The 19,277-nt window shown below is 54.6% G+C and overlaps 2 protein-coding genes and 2 long non-coding RNA genes across 4 annotated transcripts; 2 read left to right on the top strand and 2 right to left on the bottom strand.

Annotated features, from left to right (window-relative positions):
• The first annotated feature begins 826 nt into the window (after positions 1-826).
• On the top strand, positions 827-10,873 carry POU2AF2 (POU class 2 homeobox associating factor 2). Its single transcript, XM_021277288.4, has 5 exons — positions 827-965; positions 3,492-3,601; positions 7,123-7,165; positions 7,867-8,165; positions 8,803-10,873. Exons 1-5 carry the CDS (start codon positions 893-895, stop codon positions 9,202-9,204), a joined length of 927 nt encoding a protein of 308 aa, XP_021132963.4. The 5' UTR covers positions 827-892; the 3' UTR covers positions 9,205-10,873.
• LOC113839829 (uncharacterized) lies at positions 3,490-7,665 on the bottom strand. Its single transcript, XR_003492429.3, has 3 exons — positions 7,495-7,665; positions 4,273-4,352; positions 3,490-4,034 (listed from the first exon to the last, which is right to left on the bottom strand). It is a non-coding gene; the product is annotated as an uncharacterized lncRNA (long non-coding RNA).
• An 18-nt stretch (positions 10,874-10,891) lies between the features above and the next one.
• Positions 10,892-17,835, top strand: POU2AF3 (POU class 2 homeobox associating factor 3). The gene is made up of 5 exons (XM_027444157.3): positions 10,892-12,000; positions 13,528-13,622; positions 15,373-15,430; positions 16,597-16,823; positions 17,203-17,835. The coding sequence occupies exons 1-5, from the start codon at positions 11,994-11,996 to the stop codon at positions 17,533-17,535; spliced, it is 720 nt and encodes a 239-aa protein (XP_027299958.3). The 5' UTR covers positions 10,892-11,993; the 3' UTR covers positions 17,536-17,835.
• Positions 13,060-16,603, bottom strand: LOC113839830 (uncharacterized). Its single transcript, XR_003492431.3, has 2 exons — positions 15,303-16,603; positions 13,060-13,246 (listed from the first exon to the last, which is right to left on the bottom strand). It is a non-coding gene; the product is annotated as an uncharacterized lncRNA (long non-coding RNA).
• Positions 17,836-19,277: the final 1,442 nt, after the last annotated feature.

The raw sequence follows: 19,277 nt of genomic DNA, 5'->3' as shown, positions 1-19,277 counted from the left end.
CTGATCACATCAGCCTTCACCAGCTGCTGCCTTTTATATCTTGTCTTCTAAAGGAAAATAATAATTACACTTAATAATAATAGTAGTAATAATAATAATAATAATAATAACAATAGCAGCCTTCCTCAGGAAGTCAGTTCACATGACAGGCCAAATTCATCTCCGGGCCAATGCAAGGGAGAGCACACAGAATTATAAAGAGAGACAGATCTTACCTAACAGACCCGCAAGCTGGCAGCAGGCTCCACAAGGAGGAATATTTAATTATGAGGAATCCAATGGCGCCAGTTTTGCCCTGCTCATGTAAGATGAGCACAGTAATGCTGTGTACCAGCCCACTCTGTGCACAAAATGCTCCCGAGATCATCTGCCTCACTGCAGCCTGTCCTCAACGCATTGCTGGGCTGTGCTAGCTGTGTCGCAGGAAAATGGCTCTCAGAGAATTCGTGTAATGCCCAGGCTGGCCTGTGAGGTCCCAGACAGACAGTCCTACTTCCTGAGCATGGCTCGTGTGCATTTTCATCAGCACAGGGACATTTCACGTTTACTGACAGTGCTTGTTTCCAGCTTGTTCTTTCACCCATGAAGGGACGGCCCGTCACTGCAAGACTTACCAACCTTTCACTTGAACCAAACATTTTCCATTGATGAACTCAGCTCAGTTTTCATCCATGAACTGTCAGCTCAGACAGGAAAGAGACCCATTGAGAATGATCCACACTGACCATGCAAATCGGAGCGATACACGCATCAAGAGATTTGCATTTAAGCAAATCCCAAACAAGGTATTGTGGAGACATCACTAAATTGTAGAAAATATATTTCCATCAGGCTGAGCTGGAACTTTATCAGTGGAGAATGAGCACTGACTTCACTCTGCTCTGGGAAGCTCATGACAGCCCTTCTCCAACCTCCTGCAGAATCTGAGAGCTGGGACTCATCACCAGTGATCGCAATGGAAACAGGTGAGTCTCAGCACCTTGACTTTCCAAAACCATAAAGATGCAGCAGCACGATGGAATTATTGGGGAAAGAATATACCGTGCCGTCCTTGGGCTCAACTTAAAACAACGCAGAAAGGAGAATTGGCTAAAATCAGCATGTGATACCTTTGCTATTCCAATAATTTAACAATATTTATTTGAATATTCAGCCCTCTCTAAACCAAATTCAATTTTATTTTCAATATTTTTTTCCAAAAGGCAGTTATGCCAAAGTGATGTGAAATACAATCTAATTTACTTGAAAAATTACATTAACTCTGGCCTAAATTAGCATTTTCTTCCTTGATGCTGCCAAGAGCAGGATTATGTGGGGTTCTAATAGCTCAGCATCCGATCCTGCTGAATAACACGCCAAGTTATTTCACTTGCATGTGCTGGGCTGCTTCCTTAAAAGGGGGGTTTGAGGACAGAGCCCTTGTATTGCTTACTTTGTCTCAAATTCTTGTAACTGTGGGTGTATGAGTGAAGAAACTTCAACAGCACAGCACCCTGGTGTAAAGATGTACGGAAGTGTTTTTTCCACTGTCTTTAGACTGTAGTAAAGATGTTAGGGAAATGGGACTGCAGAAGTGCAGAGCATCAGACAGTGGCTGGAAATGGTCACAGAAGCAGGGTCAGCTAACAAAGATGTTGTAGGATTTGGCAATAGCAGGCTGATGAACTAAGGAGTTAAAGCTGGTCACGGCTTTTCCAGCAATGCTATTTTAGAAATATCTCCATTCTGAAAATTAAATATGAGCATACTCATGGCTGGGGTCCCTCTGCCAAAGCTCCGTGCTGAATCGAGGCCTGATTCTTCAGCTGGATGCAGCCAGCAACAGCTGCCTGAGTTACTGGAGGCAGAAAACCATGGTGGAGCCCAGTGAGCTGTGCTCTGCAGTTCTGGCTCATCCATCAGATCGCAGCGCTGTATCTCTAAAGGAACTCACGCAGAGATTCTGATGCAGGAAGCATAGCTCTTTCTGCCACTTATGCCTGCTCTGCCAGAGATTTGGAACCCCAGCTGCCAGCACAGGTACCTCTGCTTCCAACTGCTCTCAGTAAAAACAGCCCAGCAGAGGGACTACAGGAGGAACACTTCTCTGGGCCATGGAGAAGAGCCAGTCTCTATACAGAGAAATTTCTTTCAACCTCAAGAGATTATATCCATTGCTGGCTGGGTCCTGGCTTGTCCAGAGATGCTGGCTGGTCAGCGTGCAGACTGTCTTCACCCCTATTTAGACTATATTGATCATAAGTTTTTTGGGGGCAGCGTCCTTGTAATGTGTTTGCCTCTTACCTGAAGTCTCTCTCTGGTTGGTATTCAAACACCAAAACCAAGCTGCAGTTGCCCCAGAATTGCAGCTGCTATGCCCAACAGAAAACATCTGGGGTAACCCCAAGCCAGTATTGCGATTCTGTTGCTTCCACCCTTTTCCCTTTGTAAGCTCTCCATGTGTATGTGCACCTGGGGACACTGTGCCACACGACTGAAAGTGATAAAAGGAGCCAAACGGCACTTCCTGAAAAGCAGACGGGCAAAACGATAAACCACAATTTCAGACAAACACCTCAGCTGTGGAATGGCTGTTGGTGTCCCCTCGGGAAAGCACAGCTTGGTGTTTTCCAAGGGATTAACTTCAAACTTCAGTTTTTCTCCGGAAGGCTCCAATAAAAGCCCATCTGGACACTCCTCCCTGGCTCCGCAGGTGCGAGCTCTGTGCGGCGCAGCCCGTTGGCAGGGATAAAAGAGCTCCCCTGGAACTGCACCCCGTAGCTCTCTGCCCTCGCTTGTGGCAGAACACCTGTACACAAGGCAGACAGACCTCAACGCTTTTTCCAGGCGAGGGAAGAGGACAAACGCTTTGCACCACAAGTCACAGACCTCATGTATGGGTTCTGCTGGATTCCAGGCAGCTTGAGGGAACAGGCAGGGTGGCATGGCTGAGACCGTACCCTCCTTTCCTTTCATGATACCTTCACAATCTAATCCACATTGCCATTTAGGGAGGTCAAACCCACCATTTGGGCTACTTCTGCCTTTGCTGCAGTGAGATCAAAACCATCTCTGCCCCCAGAGCGATGTGCTGAAAGCCAGCAAAACTCCAGAAGGGCAACGAGGAGCTAAACCACAGCATCTCTGCTGGAAGCACGCAGGGCTGCGCCACTAAATCAAATTTTGCTGATCCAAAGGGGAGATGTAGGAGCCCCCAAGCACTCTGGAAAAAAAAAAAATCTACCAACCATCCAGGCACTGATGGAGCTGCACAGAAACCACACGGCACCCAGTGCTAACTACAGGGCAGGGCACGTCAGTCTTTGTTCTCTGCAGACGAGCAGCCCTCACTGCGGGGTTCCTAAGGGATGATTTTGCATGAATAATAAGTCTTACGTGCTTCCTCCCTAACTTGGTGTGCAGAGGGAGGGAATTGGCTTCTTCCATAATAACCTCTTCCGCCTACTCTCTGCCTTTGCTGAACTCCTCTAACACTTGTCTCATTCACTCAGTTACTACAGATTTTGGCAAGCGAGTGTACCAAGGAGTGCGAGTGAAACACACAGTCAAAGATCTTCTTGCTGAAAAGCGATCCAGGCAGAGCAGTGGCTCCTGCTTCAGTGTAAGTCAGCTTTGTTTGTTTATTATTATTATTATTTTTTAAACCAGAAGTCAGTCCACGTAATCCTCTGGTTTAAAGAGCTTTTGCACTGAGTGCAGGGCACCGCCAACATCAGGAGGGAACAGTGAAAACATTTACAACACCAGTGTTTTCCCCCCAAAAAATCACAGATGGTTCCTTGATTTTTCCACATCGGTGAACCTTGGAGGCACTGAAGTTGCAGCGTGTGTATATTTAGCAAATCAGTAACACTGAATTTCCCATTCCCTTCACATCCTGTGTATGACACCTTCCCAAGTCAGCTTGCTTTCTCACCAGCCACATTTGAACAGCCGAGTGCCGCAGAAATAGATGATCTTCCCTGAATGTTGTGCTCCTTCCAGCTCCTCTCTGGCATACCCAAGCGCCAGGGGAAGCGCAGTGATGTTATGGGCTGGAAGGAGGCCAAACATCAGCTTGTAAGAGATGTCTTTTTCAAGTGGTTCTATGGCAACAGGAAACCGAAGTGAAATTATAGTACGCTATGTTGTTGGTGTTTTTTTTTTTTTTTTTTTTTTTCCTGGAATAGCCATACAAGCTATGCTGTCCCCAGAAGGGGCACATTAGTGCAGGTGCCACCACGGGGCACCCAGAGGCACCGCAAGCCACTCGCTGGGTGCTTCAGCTCTCACCTTTAGCAGGCAGCAGCACCTGGCCTCCAGGCTGGCCGCTGACAGAAGAGGAGATGCAGCCAAGCTGCTGAAACCAGGTCCTGCAAGGAAAGGGTGGGAGCAGAGACCTGAATTACCAGCAGCAGAAAACACATTTTTGGAGTTCTGATGCTGTTGGCATTCACTGAACAACCAGATCCTCGCTGAGGACTCTCATGCTTCCCTTGCTCCCTTTCTGGAAGCAGCAGCTTTTTTGTTTAGCACCTCACCGTGTCCAAACTGCCAGCCCCAGGGACTATAAAACACACACCGCTTGCTTTATTGCCCCTTGCTTTCTATTCCAGAGCTACGTAGTTCTGTGTCTATCTAATGCAAAATTTGTCCTATTGCTAATTCCCCGTGATAGACAAAAAATTATTGTGCAGGGCAAACATCCGTATTTGCTGGAACGTATCATGAAAAGAACAACTGTAGGAGCAGCTCTTTATCTGACAGGTAACATAAACCAGAATCAAAGCAAACAGCAGATGACTGAACACCCCTTTGTATATTTATGATGCGGTGTAATTTAGCTGCATCTTTTGTCTGAACATGATCTTTGCTCTGAAATCAGTAAATCTTTGCCGTGCAGGGGAAGGTCTGCGGAGCTGAATCGAGCTTCTGAGGAGAGGTCATTGCCCATCAGAGAGCAGCTGATGGGCTGTTTGCGGAGGCAGCAGAACCATTTCCTGACATCCAGGCGTGACACACATTAAATGATAGGAAAACAGTTTGTACCATGACAAAAACTGCACAATTTGGGCATCTGAATTCCCAGCAACTGCATGGCCAAAAGGACTGAGCCCTGGGCTCTGGGAGGGTCTGATATTGTCTGCAGAGAGCCAAAAGAGAGAGACTTGACCAAACTGCCACTCTTTTTATGATAAAAAGGCACAAACCACATTCTTGTCTTAGGCAAGGACACCCATCAGTGCACAGACAGGCACGGCAGCCCTCAGAGCCTTGTGGTCAGCAAAGCACTTTTATTAACCCAGGGCACCTGGGCTCCCCATCGCAGGGCCAGAGCCATAACGCTCACAGCTTGACCTGCATCCTTTTACCCCTTTTTACCATTTTACCCTTTTTTCTGCCCCAAGGCAGCCCTGTAGCTGAACACGCCTGAGCTCCTGGGGTGAAGCAATGCAGCAGGGGGCCAGGCTTATCGGCAGCTGGACGTGCTGTGGGCTGAAGTGATGCTGAACAGGCACGCTGACGTCTTGCAGGAGACCCAGCTAGCCGGGTCCCACAGCGCTGAAAGGAAGTAATGCAGGGAGGAAATGGACTAATGGGCTTAAATTAAGCCAAGCCATTCATCACCTGATAAGGAGCCAGGAGGCAATGGCAATGTAGGGCCTTCACGGGGGTGTGCCCAAAAGGGCCTGTGACACCGTTTCAGTGGCTGTTGAACAGGCAGGATCAAGGATTTACTCAGATGCACCACAGATCTGAAATGCTCCCTAACAGAGGATGCCCAGGGACCTCCCCATTCTTCCAGCAGCACACCCCAGCTCTGCTACCTGCACCTCCAAACGCAGGCAGAGCACAGCCCTGCTGCTCCCTTACGCCTCAAACACGGTATTAGGGTTGCCTGGTGACAGCTCTGGACTGCTTCTTGCCAAGGCTGAGGTCTAAACACTCGTGCAGGGGGCTGAACCATCACCTTCAGGCAAAGATCCCTCTACAGGGGAACCTTCAGGATGCTGCGGCCACGGGCAGGCAGAGAAAGCGGTGGGGAAAAAGCCCTGAAGCAGGAGAAGGGATCACCAAAACGGCAGGCACGCAGCAGGAGGGGTGTCTGCTGACACCAGATTTGCATGGGGTGGCCTCAGCCCCACAGGGCGCTGTGTTACCAGCGAGGAGCCTCGCTGAGGGCTGCGGCCAGCAGAGGCTCAGCCTCAGGCAGGTGCAAGCCCTGGTTTTGACCCTGCAAGGTGAGAGCTCATCTGCCCACGAGCCGGAGGGCTCCTTCCTGCCACCTCCTGCCACTCCTGTGGCCCTGTGGGCTCAGGGCTCATTTCCATGACGGAGCAGGGAGCAGCTGCGAGCCTCCCCAGGCAGTAAAAGGAAGTCTTAGCACTGGCAAATTTAATTCAAATCGAAACCTCTAAATTTGGTTGCTTGCTATGGCAGGAACCTCCTGTTTGCGCTATGCAAACTGGAAATAGCACGGCACCATCGCTGCCACGGGCACTGCGGGTCCAGAGGGCTGGAGGCAGACCTCGGCACGGCTCCGGGGATGGAGCAGGTGCCTTCCCCGCAGTGCCCTGTAAGGAATGAGCCACCCAGAGCACCAGGGTTGCTCAGGACTAATCCTCCCTCACCTTGGGGCCAAGAAACTGCTGTTATTATTATTCTCAGCATTACCGTGCCACCCAAACAGGAGCCAGAGAGAGCTGCCTTCCCCACGCAGCTCCCCAGGAGCCAGCTGAAAAGGCTCCATGGCACGGAAGCACAGCACATGGGCAGCACAGAACCAGCCTGCTTTGACCAGCACACCAACTTTTTGGGACCTGGTTTATGCCGACACCAAAGTAACCACCCAGCATTGTGGCTGCATTAAGGGACGTTGCGGTGTATGAGCACGAAGCCAGTTATCGTGGTATTTCTACTGTTATCAGCTCTGTCCAAGACCTTTGAAATCTCTTCTTAGCCTACATCTGCTAATACCTCAGAGGCCCCAGGCTTGAAATCTTGAAGTTAATCTCTCCGTACTGATAACGCCAAGGCTCAAACAGTACATCACAGCTATGCCAGCACCTTCCCAAATTACAAGCTCAGAGAACCACCTTGCTTTGAAAACACGTTTTTTTAATGCATCTTTATCTTTTGCAGGGCAGCACCAGCACACCACAGTCATCTTTCGGCCAAATGCCAGGTGAGGTTTTCCTCCCACCCATAAATACCTTCTGTGGGGGTTGGACAGAAGGTACTGCTCCTCTACAGGCGAGGAAAGGAGCACAGGAACAGGGCCACCCCTTAGAGAAAGCCCAGGAGGAAATTATTTCAGAGTCAACACAGGAGCAGTGGTCTGCTGGAAGGCCCCTATAGTCTTGTGTGAAGTTCCTAAAGGGAGGCAGAGGCAATTACAGCAGCTCCAACTTTTTTTTTGATGGAGATACCACTTGGTGAACCCCTTTCTGACCCCTCTGCGCCTTCCAGTTTTCCCTGGAACTGAAGGAAAAAAGCACAAGAGCAGGAACTGACCTGTGCTGTTCCTTGAGCTCAGGACAGGGAAGCACCACTGGAACAAAGGCAGGAGGTTTTGCAGCCTCTAACGCACTTCTTCCCCCAGGGCTGTGGCAGGACAAGGAAAAAAAACAAAGACCTCATATTTAAAGCTTCCCCAAACATGTTTGGTTTGCTGCAGATGGAGGTGATCTGCTGGATAAGGGGCAGCCCAAGCTGCTAAAAGCTTTGGGCAGGCACAGCTGCTTCACATCAGGGTTGACTCCTACCTGGGGGGAGGTGCAGGAGAGGACAGGGCTCTGCTTGGCACCTGTGGAGATGCTCTGTGGCTCCCCGGGTGCTGCTGGTGTGGTTTCCTTTTAGCCATCCCTTTTTTTCTGACCGCCACAGGTTCCCCTACCACGGCTGGTTACTACGGAGTCAGGAGATCCTTCACAGCTGACTTGGATTTCCACAACACCAAGCAGTTTGTCAGTGATGTCTATTCATCCCCGCTGGGCTCCAAGCCCTTCACGTGCGATTCCTCCACCACCCAGGGCTACCCAACGCTTCTGGACCCCTATATCCCCGAGCAATACGGGGATTTCCGCAGCGCTCCCCTCACGCCTGGTACCAGCTCCTTCTTCAGCCCTCCTTCGCTGCCCCCTCTCCTGCCATCCTTCCCCAGTGACACGGCGCATTTCCTACTAGTGAGTGCCTCTGGTTCTTGCCCCCCCCCGTGAGCGATTACCCGATTGAGGCTGGGGTTAGGTCAGGGGGTCCCACATGGGAAGGAAATGGCCACTGCACGAGGCAGCCCCAGCTGAGCACGCGGCCGATGGGGAATTATTTTTCTCTCTGTTCCCACCTCATGGCCCCTTTTCCTGTTGGAGAGCGGCTGCTAAATACATGATCTTCCCTGTTCCCCAAACAACAGCTCCATTAAGCTCCTGAAGTTGCTGGAAACATCCTGCGTTGGCTCCAGAAAATTGCCTATCCCTTCCTTCTCCCTACCCCAATGCACGTCCCTGTCCCTATCCCTGCTGCTTCCCCGCAGCCAGCTGGCTCACACTGCAGGGCAGAGCTCCTGAACCCTGTAGGATCAGGGCTGGTCAGTGCTCTGGGAGCCTGTGCCCAGCTTTGCCCACCGCTAACCCCACGGATGTTTCCTTCCAGCACTTTTAACACCCCTCTAACCCCACAGAAACCCTTGTGAGCGTTCCCAGCCAGGCTTGGGGCGGGGAGGGGAGCATGGCGTGGTGACGCCAGGCTAGGTATGCCATCCCCTCCAGGACAAGCTTTAAACCTCACAGCTCTTCTTCGCCTTCTCTCCCTGCTTCTCCACAGAGAGAGCCGTGGGAGCAGACCTCTGCTGACAGCCTGGGCCAGTCGGACGCTGCGTGCTCCGACCCTCCACAGGCGCTGCCCACGGGCACCGGCTGCCTCGCCTCGCACGAGCCCGGAGGCTCTTCCCCGTACCGGAGCTCGAGCTGGACCCCGGCCGGCCCCGGAGCCCAGCCCTACCCCCTGCATCCCCTTGAAGATGCCCACTACTCGCCTGGCTATGCCGCCACCTCGCCCTACTCCTTCTCGCCCTTCGTCACTGCGGCGAGCGAGCTCGCCTCCAGGATGAGCCACCTCTCACCAGAGCCGCCCGCGGAGCTGCCGCCCCTCCACGATAACTCTGCCTGGGCGAAGGAGGATGGAAATCCCTCCTGGGGCACCTACGAAGGCCGGAGAACTTATTGAGGAGGGATGAGAGCTGGAGGGAAGGGCAGGCGCTGACTGTGATTGAGGCAAACGAGCTACTCGCATGCTTTTTCCCAGCAGTTTCCTTCAGACCGAGGATGCTGACAGCACGCAATGCTTCACGCTCTGGTTAGAGGTCACTGGATGTGCCACGTTTAGCTTACAGGGGTGCTCTGGTGCCTTAGGAAAGCCAGAGCTCACCGTCCCGCTGTGCTACGAGTAAAATACACAGCCTGAAAAATACCTGCACGTTACTGGCCTGTGCTGCAGGGACAGATCTCAGGCACTCGCTTTCAGCTGCTGAGGGAAAAACTGCATCCCCAGAGCGGTGCCACCAAAAGAGGGGTGGGGAGCGAGACAGGGGCTGGGGGAAGCCCTGGTTAATAGCATAATGGTGCCTCACCTGCCTCAGATGAGGCAAGCGAAGGCTTCGTGGGCTCCAGGAGCTGCCTGCAGCTCGTGGGGCTGCCATGGGGCACCCAGCCGCCCTGCAGTCCCAGTGCCAGGCCGGGCTGCCACGGCCACTAGAGGTAGCTCTGCACACACACAAACACGCTCCCACACAGACACCACAGCCCTCTGCACCCCTTGGCCCCCATCTCGTCCCCCCCCCTAACCCCAAAAATCCTCCCTGTGGGACCCAGGGCCTGAGAAGGGGGCGGTGATGGGGTGGCTGAAGGTGCTGCTTGCCCTTTCCCCTTAAACCCTGGGGATGGGGGGGGTCTGGGAGCCCCCCGGCCCCCTCCAGGGACCACAGCCCAGCCTGGGGTCACAGGCTGCATGCCCTACAGCCCCGAGCACCCCTGCACATGGGACCTGGGGGCACGGCGATGTACCCACAAACAGGCAGCGGTGCTGGACCCCCATAAGCAACACAGCACGGGGCTGCCAAGCGGGTCCCTTTCCACAAAGCCCCCCCTTGCAGCTGCACGTCCACCCCCACCAGAAAGCCCCCAGGCTGCTCAGATCCCCCCAAAACACCCCCTAGGCCACACTGCTGGCATCAGAGGACAGGGTGGGAGTGCTGCAGCTTTCAGGTGCCACCACATGGCCAGGCACAGCCCAGCCCCACCGCTGCACCCCCGGCACCCCCCCTGGGGCCGAGCCCCCCACAGTCCCCGGCGTGCGGCCGCAGCCGGCCGGGAGCACCCAGCTCCAGCCCTGCCTTGGCTCCGCTCCCTGCTGCTGCTTCCTGATTCCCCGGCCCTGTTCAGACCCGTCCAGAAAAGCAAACCCCCGCGGCTCTGCGTGCCCCAAGCCCTCACCCACCCACCCTGCAGGCTGCGCCTTTCTGTTTGCCCCGGGGGGGGTGCTGGCAAAGCCCGGCCCAGGGATGGAGCCAGCAGCCAGGGCTGAGGTGCTGGAGGTGTCGGATCCACTCTGGCACTCGGCTCCTCACCGAGGCAGGGGCTCTGCAAACGCTCCCAACCCCAAAGCCGTCCCTTCAAGGGGCTCCTGGCCACAGCTGGGGCTCAGCCCCCTGCCACCAGCACTCCAGGGGGAAGCATCCCCAGCATGGCAGGAGCTGAGGGGCCCCAACCCCTTGGTGCAGGCAGGCCTGCATTGAGACCCCCCAAAACCCCCCATGCTCCAGAATAGGACGAGGAGAGGGCTCCCCTCTGGGGCAGAGCAATGCTGGCCCCGCTGTACGAGGGAAAGGATTGCCGCCGTGCCCACTCTCCCCCGAAATCGAGTGTATTTGTCCAACTTCAGGAGAAAGAAAAGATTCAGCTGCAACAATAGCCAAGCTGAGCAGCTGGTAGATTATTAACAGCCTGGCCTGCTTTCTGCCATCGGCCGGCGACTCCCGAGGCAGGGCAGAGGCTGCAGTGCCCAGGGAAAAGTTGGAGTGTGACCTTAAAAACCGAGCCCCCAGCCACATCGGTGCTGTGTGGTGATGAGGGGTTGCCCAAAATCTGGGTGGTCCCGGCGGCCTGCAGCCCCGCGGCTCGAAGCACACGGGGCAGGCCTGAGCTGAGGCACGCGAAGGAGAGGCCACTGTGTGCAGGAGCAGCAAAGTGCCCGAATTGGGGGAAAAAATGCAAATAAACGCCAAGACAAGGCCGGCATCTGGCAGAGGGGAGGGGGTCCTGGGGGAAGAAGTGGGGTTCGGGTGCTGCCTGCCACCCGGGTGCCCAGGGCGGCCTCTTTGCTGCGCCACGCCCACCCCGTGCCATTTTGGTCTGAAAAGCTTCATATTTGCCCCGAAAAAGCGACAAATTGTGCAAAAAGCCACAGCGGCCCTTGAGGAGTCCTCTCTGCAGGTAGCAAGTGAAATATGAGAGGGCTGGAGCCCAGCCTGGGCGGCTGAGGGGAAAACACTGAGCTGGCTTCGAGGCATCTGCTTCGTTTGGGGGAAGATGGCTAAAACCCTGAAAATGTCCCAAAAGCAAGGGGTGGGGAGGGTGGCCCCGCCGAATCCTGTTCCCCCAGCCCCTCTGCTAGATGGGGATGTGCTCGCTTTCACAAAAAGATAGCCCATTTTGCGGAGCCTTTGAATATTCAAATTGAAAGTATCGCGCAATCATTGATTGTCAAATCATTGGTTTCTAGAGGTTTTAAATACTTGGCATTAGGGGAGAAAAACTCAAACTTTTCCCCGGGGGTATAAAACCATAATATTGGCCCGGCCACCGCCTGCCATCGCCGCGGGGCCAGCGGGGTCCTGCGCCCCCCAACCCCGAGCCCGCCGCCCGCAGCCCCCTGGCCCCGCTGCGGGGCCGGGGTTGGGGTCTGGGCCGCCGCCGCCGGGGGTCTCCCGGGGGGTGCCCCCTCCACCACCTCTCGCCATGTCCGGTAAGAGCCGGGGGGCCCCCCCGGTGGCCCCTTTTTTTGGGGCTCCGCGGGGTCATTTCGCCTTGCGAGGCCAAAGCTCGGCGCCCGGGCGGGGAGGAAGCGGCGAGGGCGGGGAGGAGGAGGAGAGGAGGAGGAGGAGGAGGAGGAGGAGGAGGAAGGAGGCAGCGAAGGCTCCGCGGAGGGCACGGGCACACGGGGAGGGGGGAGGCTCTGGGGTCGCGGTCTCGCCCCCCATCCCCCGGCCCTGTCCTGTCCCAGCCCCGGCCCCCAGCAGGGGGGGCTCTGCCGCCAGCCCCCGGCCCCTCGGCGGGGCTGAGCAGCGCCGAGCCCCCGGCCCCCGCCGCCCCCCGGGGGGGTTTGGGGCAGGTTGAAGGAGGGGCTGGGCGCCCCCCAGCCTTCCCCGGCCTTAGGGCGTGCTAAAAGGGTTTTTTTTCAGCCCAGTTCAGCAGGGCAAAATCCTCTGGGGAACCCTCAGCACCTCCCTGGGGGCAGGCAGCATAGGGGAGGTGCGGAGCAGCCCCCCAGCTCCGAAACCCCCAGCCCTAAAGCCCCACAGACCCCAGACCCCAACCCTTCAGCTCCCAAACCCTTCAGCTCCCAAATCCTTCAGCTCCCCAACCCCACAGCCCCCAGCTCTCATCCCCCAGCCCTACAGCCCCCCAGCCCCCAGCCCCGCAGCCCCCCAGCCCCATCTTCTCGCAATAGGGCAGGGAACCCGCCAGCAGCCACCCCGCTGTTTGTAGGGTCTGCCACTGCGTGAAAATACCGGCAGAAAAGTCGGGACGGAAACCGAACTGCCAGAGGCTTTGAGTATTTCGGCATGAGTGCGGCGAGTGAAAGTGATTTTTCAGACTAGATAAATTCTTTGCTGTTTCCTGTACTAAAAATCCCTCGTGGTGATAGGTATAGTGGCTGATGGTTTTGTTGCTTTTGGCTGGATTGAAGACATCCTAAATGCTTTTTTTTTTGGTTGTTGTTTTTGAAATAAATGGGAGTCGTACAGAATGAGCAAGATAAAGAGATAATCTCGGCTTTGCAGAAAGCGATTCATGAAAGCAGTCATTTTATTTGTGTTTTATTTAGCCCTCTGAATAACCACCCACATATTTGCATTGTTTTATTCCTGCTCTTCATCTGCCAGATGAAGTGGTTCCCACATCTATTTTCAGGTCCTAAGAGCGGCAAATATGACAGGAATTTAAATGGATTCAACAGTAGCGCCAGATGGAGCTGGGTATTAGGACACCTGGAGGGGGGGAAAAAGAAAAGAGATACTGAAGAACAGAACACGTATAATTAATACATATAATCCAACACCAACTTTTTCATAAATGTCTGCTTGTCACGAGCCTGAATAGCAGGTGTGAGAGAGGGCTGGGAACTCTGCTTACAGGTAACGTCCAGAGACCGATACCTGTCAGTCCTAAGTTGGTTCCACCTAGAGCGTGTCTGAAAATTCGCTGGATGTGCCCTGTGCTGTGCAAGTCTCCCACCCCATTAAGTGTTTTTTTCCATGAATTCTTCCAGGAAAGCCCAAGGTGTACCAAGGCGTGCGAGTAAAGATAACAGTCAAGGAGTTACTGCAGCAGAGGAGGGCGCGACAGGCGGCCAGCAGTGCGACAGTAAGTGAAAAACTTCTGATATCTGCTGTCTCTTCCCCTTTCACCTTTTATTTTTTGGCCAAGCCAGTCCCACTTGTGCTTCTCCCAGCAAATCCAGTGTCCCTGCTGGATGAGCCCTGTTTAAAACGTGGCGTGGCTGGGCTGAAGCAAGCACTGTGCTGCACCAGGTGGAGGATGTGCCTCTCAGACACCTTCAGCCCTCGCCGTGCAGCTCTGAGGAGCACCCAGAGCAAATTTCTGCCCTGCAAAAGCAGCAAAAAGTGATGGAGACGGGCCAAAAAATTGGGACTTAGCAATTGTTCCAAATTTTAGCCGGCAAAAAGGAAGAAAACCAGGCACGGGCAAAGAGCCCTTAAGGAGGGCTCCATTCTACTCCATGAGGACTCCTTAGTGCAGGACGAGGGGCACATCCCAGTGCTTGGCCAAATTCGGGTCTCCAGCATTGTCCAGCACCACCTGGGCAGCTCCGAGCCCCTTCTGGGAGGGGAAGGAGATCGGATCCCAGGCGCACAATGCAGGCAAAACCATCCAGTCTTTGTAAGAGCCCTCCAGCTCCAGCCACGCTGGGGATTTGCATAAAAAAGGTTGGTAAATCATTACTTCTTCCTGGTTCGCGACACCGCCGCTTTGGATGGTTTTCAGATTTCATCTCCCACCTCCTGTGCCTGGTGGCAGCTGATTGCACAAAAAGCTGATCAGCCTGCGGGCTGGACGGAGAGGCTGGGGTGATCCGAGCACAGAGCTGCTGGGCTCTGGAAATGCTCCCTCCTCCCCACCAGCAGCCACGGGGCTGCCTGGATCTGGTTTGTGCTTCCCACTGCAGGTTGATGTAACGCTTGTCTCGCCCACAAAGGGAAGACTGAGAAGGTGGCAGTGCAGGAGGCTCCTTTTGTGGCCTGAAAAAGGTCCACGTTGTCCTGGGGGGGGGATCAGCTGCTGCCTGTGGGGAGCTGGACCCGAAAAGTTCTGCCGTGGTGCAGGTCCGCAGCCACGGCGAGCAGGAGGAGCCCTGCAGGCACTGTCAGAGCCCAGAGCAGCCACTGCTTAATGAATTCAACCTGGGGATAGGAAGCTGTTAGCAGGGAAATGAGCCATCAGCCGGGGAGCATTTTGAATACAGGAAATGAAGTGGAAATCTGTGTGAATTAAAACAAGGGGGGGGAGGGGGAAGGATTTACATTTGCAGAGTAGATTCTGATCCCAAGCAAGCATTGACACTCCTGGTGCTTCTGGGTGGCTCTCTCCCCTCCGGCAGGTCAGGCTCCTAGGACAGATGCTGGCCTCTCACCTTCGGATTCCCATATCCGTCCAAAAATGAGCCCGTTTGTTTCCATGGGGGCACGGAGCTGTGGCAGTGGGGAGTGATGCCAGAGCTGGATCCCCGATGGCATCGGCACCACCACCACGAGCCAGCCCAGCCCTGGGGCTACCTGCAGTCGCCTGTGGTCACGTTTCAAGACCACTCTTGCTTCAGTGGCTCGCTCTGAAGCATATTTATCCCTCCAAGTTCTTTGGGGTTTCTCCTTTGCACCAGGTTGGTGCTGGGCTCCTCCAGCACCGTTATCTACATAGGCTCAGGGGAAATGGTGTTGCTCTGTCAACACTAGGGAGGTTTGCTCTGCCACAGCCACGAGGTAATGAAGGTTTACATAAATAGTTTGAAGCGAAACCCTGACTTACCTCAGCACGCAGGAAAATGCCTCTGTGTCGCAGCATCTACAAACCCTCCTCTTCGCTTCTCTTTGGCCAGGTCTCGTGGGGCAGCAGCAGCATCCAGTTCTCGGAGTCTGTGTCTCCTCCTCACCCAGGTTGGTACAAAACCCATCCGCACGGCCCTTCCCAACTATTCCCACAGCCCAGAGACCTTCCAGCCCTCGGTGCGGGCAGGCAGTGCCAGATAACCAGCAGTGCAGCCAATCAGCACCTGAACGGAGCCCGGGAAATGCAGATGAGGATGCCGAGAGGCCGGCAGGGTACACATCACCCTCTACACCAGCACGCTGAAATGCTCTCGTTTATGCAGTTTATTTTTCCCACAGCACGAAGGGAGAGCCCCTTCCAGGAGGGATGCTCATCCCCGAGGGAGCAGCGCTGCTCTCCCGGGGGGCCGGCACGCCATGGGGCACCGTGCTGAGCCCCAGCAGCATTGGGGCTCTTCTTGCTCTCCTGGCAGCCTTGGCAGGAGCCAGAGGAGTGTCAGGTTTTCAGCGACACAAAGAGCTCCTTCCTCGTGTAGGTGAACATCCAGGCAAAGGGGGAAGGGCTGGGGGAACAGCCCGTTGGGCTTTCAGAGCCGTCGATCGTTTTGTGGCCAAAGCAAAGAGACCTGAAGGCTTTGGCAGGTGTGAATATATACATTGTGTGGACAAGGAAATGATTAAATCATCAATAGTTGGGAATCAATTTGCTTATGTTAATACAGAAACATGAGCCATGCTAAAGCTCTTCCAGGCTGGTAAATCGCCATCTGTTTACGTGTTTTGGGTGCCTCTTGTTCATCCCCCCCATCCCGCTAAACGCTCCCACCCTGAGCCTGCACACAGCTGAGCGACTCTACCTGTGTGCGGCCCCGCTGCCTCCAGACCTCGCCCCTCCATGTGCTCAGGGCTTTGCTTTGACCCAGATTTGAGCACAGCACCAGTAGGTAATCATTCCAAAGCCACTTCTGCTCAACTCGTGCTCTTGCCCCTGGGCGCAAAGCCGCGTTATCGCCAGCTTGCTCCATCCTGCCTGCCCGGGGGTTTCTCTCCTCTCTGTTTGCTTCGGTGGAGGCTAAAAGGGTAAATCACTCGTCTGTTACCCCGTTCTTCATGTTTTTGAACCTCTTCCTCCTGGTGTCAGCTCCCCTAGAAGATGCAGCCGTATCTCACCTGTATCTAAATCCAAAGGGCCACTGAACATGGGAGAGTCCTGAAATCTTTGTGCGGACAGGCACCGAATAACCTGCACCCACTTGTTTTACCTTCCCTCCTAGTGCCTTTCGATGCAGAACCCATCTCCTCTGCTCCCAACTGCTGCCCATCCTGGCAGTTTTCCAACTGCCCCTCCTGCGAGGAAAGCCCGAGCTACCTGGAGCAGCTGGTGGACTCCTGCCTTCAGACAGAGGCAACCTTAGAGCCAGCCCTCGGCGCTCTCCAGACGCCCTCGCACTACATCTCGGACTCCTTCCAGCCTGTCCCGCTCTGCTTCAACCAGGGCCTGGTAAGCACGGCGTGCCGGTGTGCTCCGAGGGAGGCTGGGGCCGGGAGTCCCATCCTAAAAGATTTGCAAAGTGCTTCAGGGGCATGGGGTGCAGCCACAGCAACCTAGGCTGCTGGCGTGGTCCTCTGCCTGGTTTCTCCTTGGAGCAGAGGACGGGGAGGGCACTAAAGCCTAAAGAGGCTGCAGAAAAGGGGATGTCCCCTCTCCAGATCCTACAGATGTCCTGCAAGGAGCAGCCCGGTTACTGTTAGTAAGGGCAGGGCAGCAGTGCAGAGGTCCTGGCCGTTCCCCTGGTGCCCGCAGGCTCCCCAGATCACACCCTAAACCGCCCTGTTCTTTTTTTTTTTCTTTCCCCTTTCTCTCCCCTCTCCCCCTGCAGGCTGCCGGACCCCCGAGCTTGGCTGACCTGCCCAGCCCTCTCCCCTCCAGCTGCTCTCCTCCTCAGCTGCCTCCTTTCACCCCGCTGACCCACAGCCCACCCTCTGCTCTGGACACCCCGACCCACGGCTACCCGGCAGAGGAGTGGCCCTGCCACCCCCCGTCCCCGTACGCCGCCCCTGCCTGCTGCTGCACAGCCTGCGGCCCCCAGCACGCCGACACCAGGGGCCCACAGATCTTCTCCTGCCCCAGCACGGACTGCCTGGACTGCCTCCCGCCCGTGCCCGATGACTTCTTCCGACGGGACAGGAGCTGGGACGTCTGCTACAGCTAATGGGAACGGGGCCTCGCGCTTCTGCCCTGCCCCAAGCAGACGAATTGCCCACGAACTCTGCGAAGCTGCAGGGCCTCGCATGGTCCAACCCACCCGTCACTACTCACACATCTTCCACACGATGTTGCCACTACATTAGTCCTCCTGTCTTCCATGGGCAGGCACAATTTTTATTTTTTTTTTATCTTGTTTCCCTTGTTTTGTTTTTAGGAGATCCCAAGCTGCCTTGCCAAACACGTGTCATTAAGCCAGCTCGTTTAGTACAAATAAATCATTTGGTACTCACACTGAATCCCACTCGTTACGTCCTTTTTTCTTCTGCTAATGACGAGGATCCCGGCCCTGTCCTCACAAAGGTGAGGGTTTGACTTGAGGTCACTGAAGTCCTGCTGCCCCTGCCCAGCAGCACCCAGCCCGCTGCCCATGAAGAGCTCTGAGATTTCCCTTAACTGCTGCGATAATTCTTGGGTAGTTCTTGCAAAGCTGGAAAATTGAGGTTTTCCAGGCAAACTTTGGGCTCAGCACATGGGCTGTGTGTGGGAAAAGCCCTTCAGGTCCACACTGGGGTGGAATTGAGCACCCGGTACCTTCAGCTGCTGCTCAGCACCAGGAAGGCAGAGTTTTGGGGATAGCAGGTCTTCTCCTTTCAGCATAACCAGCTGAACAGGAGCCAGATGATTTATTTTAAAGTGTATAAAGGGGAAGTTACCGCATCTGAGGGTTCCCTGTTTTCCTGCATAACCCCAGACCTTACCAAGGCTCTTTCTCTCACACCCTTTCAACACCATTTAGGCAGATTGGTGGTTTCTCAGCTCAGCACCCAGGCTGGAAAGAAAGAAGCATTCTTCCACATTAAATCCAGACGAAAATAAAAAGCAGTCACATTTGTGAAGGCAAAGACCCTGCTTAGCTAGCTGTGTGCTCATCTTCCCCTCCAGACATACCCACAGGGAATTGGAAGGCTTTCTTCCCCCCGAGCTGATGTCACCCAAGTGGCTGGGGATGAAGCATGCACAAATAGGGAAGTTTCCCCCTGTTTGACCAAAAACCCATCCCCCAGCACTTCCTCACTCTGTGAAATCTATGAGGAACTAAGAGCAGAGCAACAGCTCTTAATGGAACTTTTAAAATATTCAGCTGATGCCAGGTAATCCAGCCTTGTCCCCCACCCTTCCTCAGAAAACAGGTCTCTGGCAGGGGGGGTCAGTTTTGCCATGGCAGAGCCGTTACGTGGACCCAGCTGAACCTTCCCAGCATCCAGGTCCCTTGCCTTGTGTAAGACAACAGCTTTTTTCTTTTTACTTTTTTCTTTTTTTTTTTTTTTTTTTTTTCCCCAAAGTTTGCTTTAAAATACTTTGTCACAAAGCATTTCACTTTGACTTCCCCTCTCCCCCGTTTTTACCCAGCTCAGCGCCGGCCCAAGCGTTCAACACGTTTGGTCGCAGAAAGCTTATAAATAGGAGCTCGCAGCTGCATCTTCGCTGCAGTTAGAGGTGTGATTACCCCTGTGCAGACTCTGGCAGTGTTATTTTAGCTGTGTTTCAGATGCTCCAGCCCCTAAGGGTGGTCTCAGGAGCCTGGAGGATCTCCCGGTGCCCGCCCAGCTGGCTCCACAGCTCGCTCCTGCTCCTGCCCAATGCTCTCATGGGGTGGGCACGGGTTTAGCTGCACACCAAAGTTATCCCCAGCATCAAACAGCCCCAAGAGGATAAGGCTGAGGCAAGATATCTGAGGCTGCTGGA

Source organism: Anas platyrhynchos, chromosome 25, assembly GCF_047663525.1.
Source record: "Anas platyrhynchos isolate ZD024472 breed Pekin duck chromosome 25, IASCAAS_PekinDuck_T2T, whole genome shotgun sequence".
In the NCBI taxonomy this organism is placed as follows: domain Eukaryota; kingdom Metazoa; phylum Chordata; class Aves; order Anseriformes; family Anatidae; genus Anas; species Anas platyrhynchos.
Note: the sequence above shows the minus strand (reverse complement) of the source record. Positions and strands in the feature narration are given on the sequence as shown.

Bases quoted from the DNA above. Each gene is read 5' to 3' on its own strand.
- POU2AF2 (XM_021277288.4), top strand. From the start codon at position 893: ATGACAGCCCTTCTCCAACCTCCTGCAGAATCTGAGAGCTGGGACTCA. The intron at 966-3,491 runs GTGAGTCTCAGC...TCATTCACTCAG, and splicing joins AGTGATCGCAATGGAAACAG to TTACTACAGATTTTGGCAAG. The intron at 8,166-8,802 runs GTGAGTGCCTCT...GCTTCTCCACAG, and splicing joins ACACGGCGCATTTCCTACTA to AGAGAGCCGTGGGAGCAGAC.
- POU2AF3 (XM_027444157.3), top strand. The intron at 13,623-15,372 runs GTAAGTGAAAAA...CTCTTTGGCCAG, and splicing joins AGGCGGCCAGCAGTGCGACA to GTCTCGTGGGGCAGCAGCAG. The intron at 16,824-17,202 runs GTAAGCACGGCG...CTCCCCCTGCAG, and splicing joins TCTGCTTCAACCAGGGCCTG to GCTGCCGGACCCCCGAGCTT.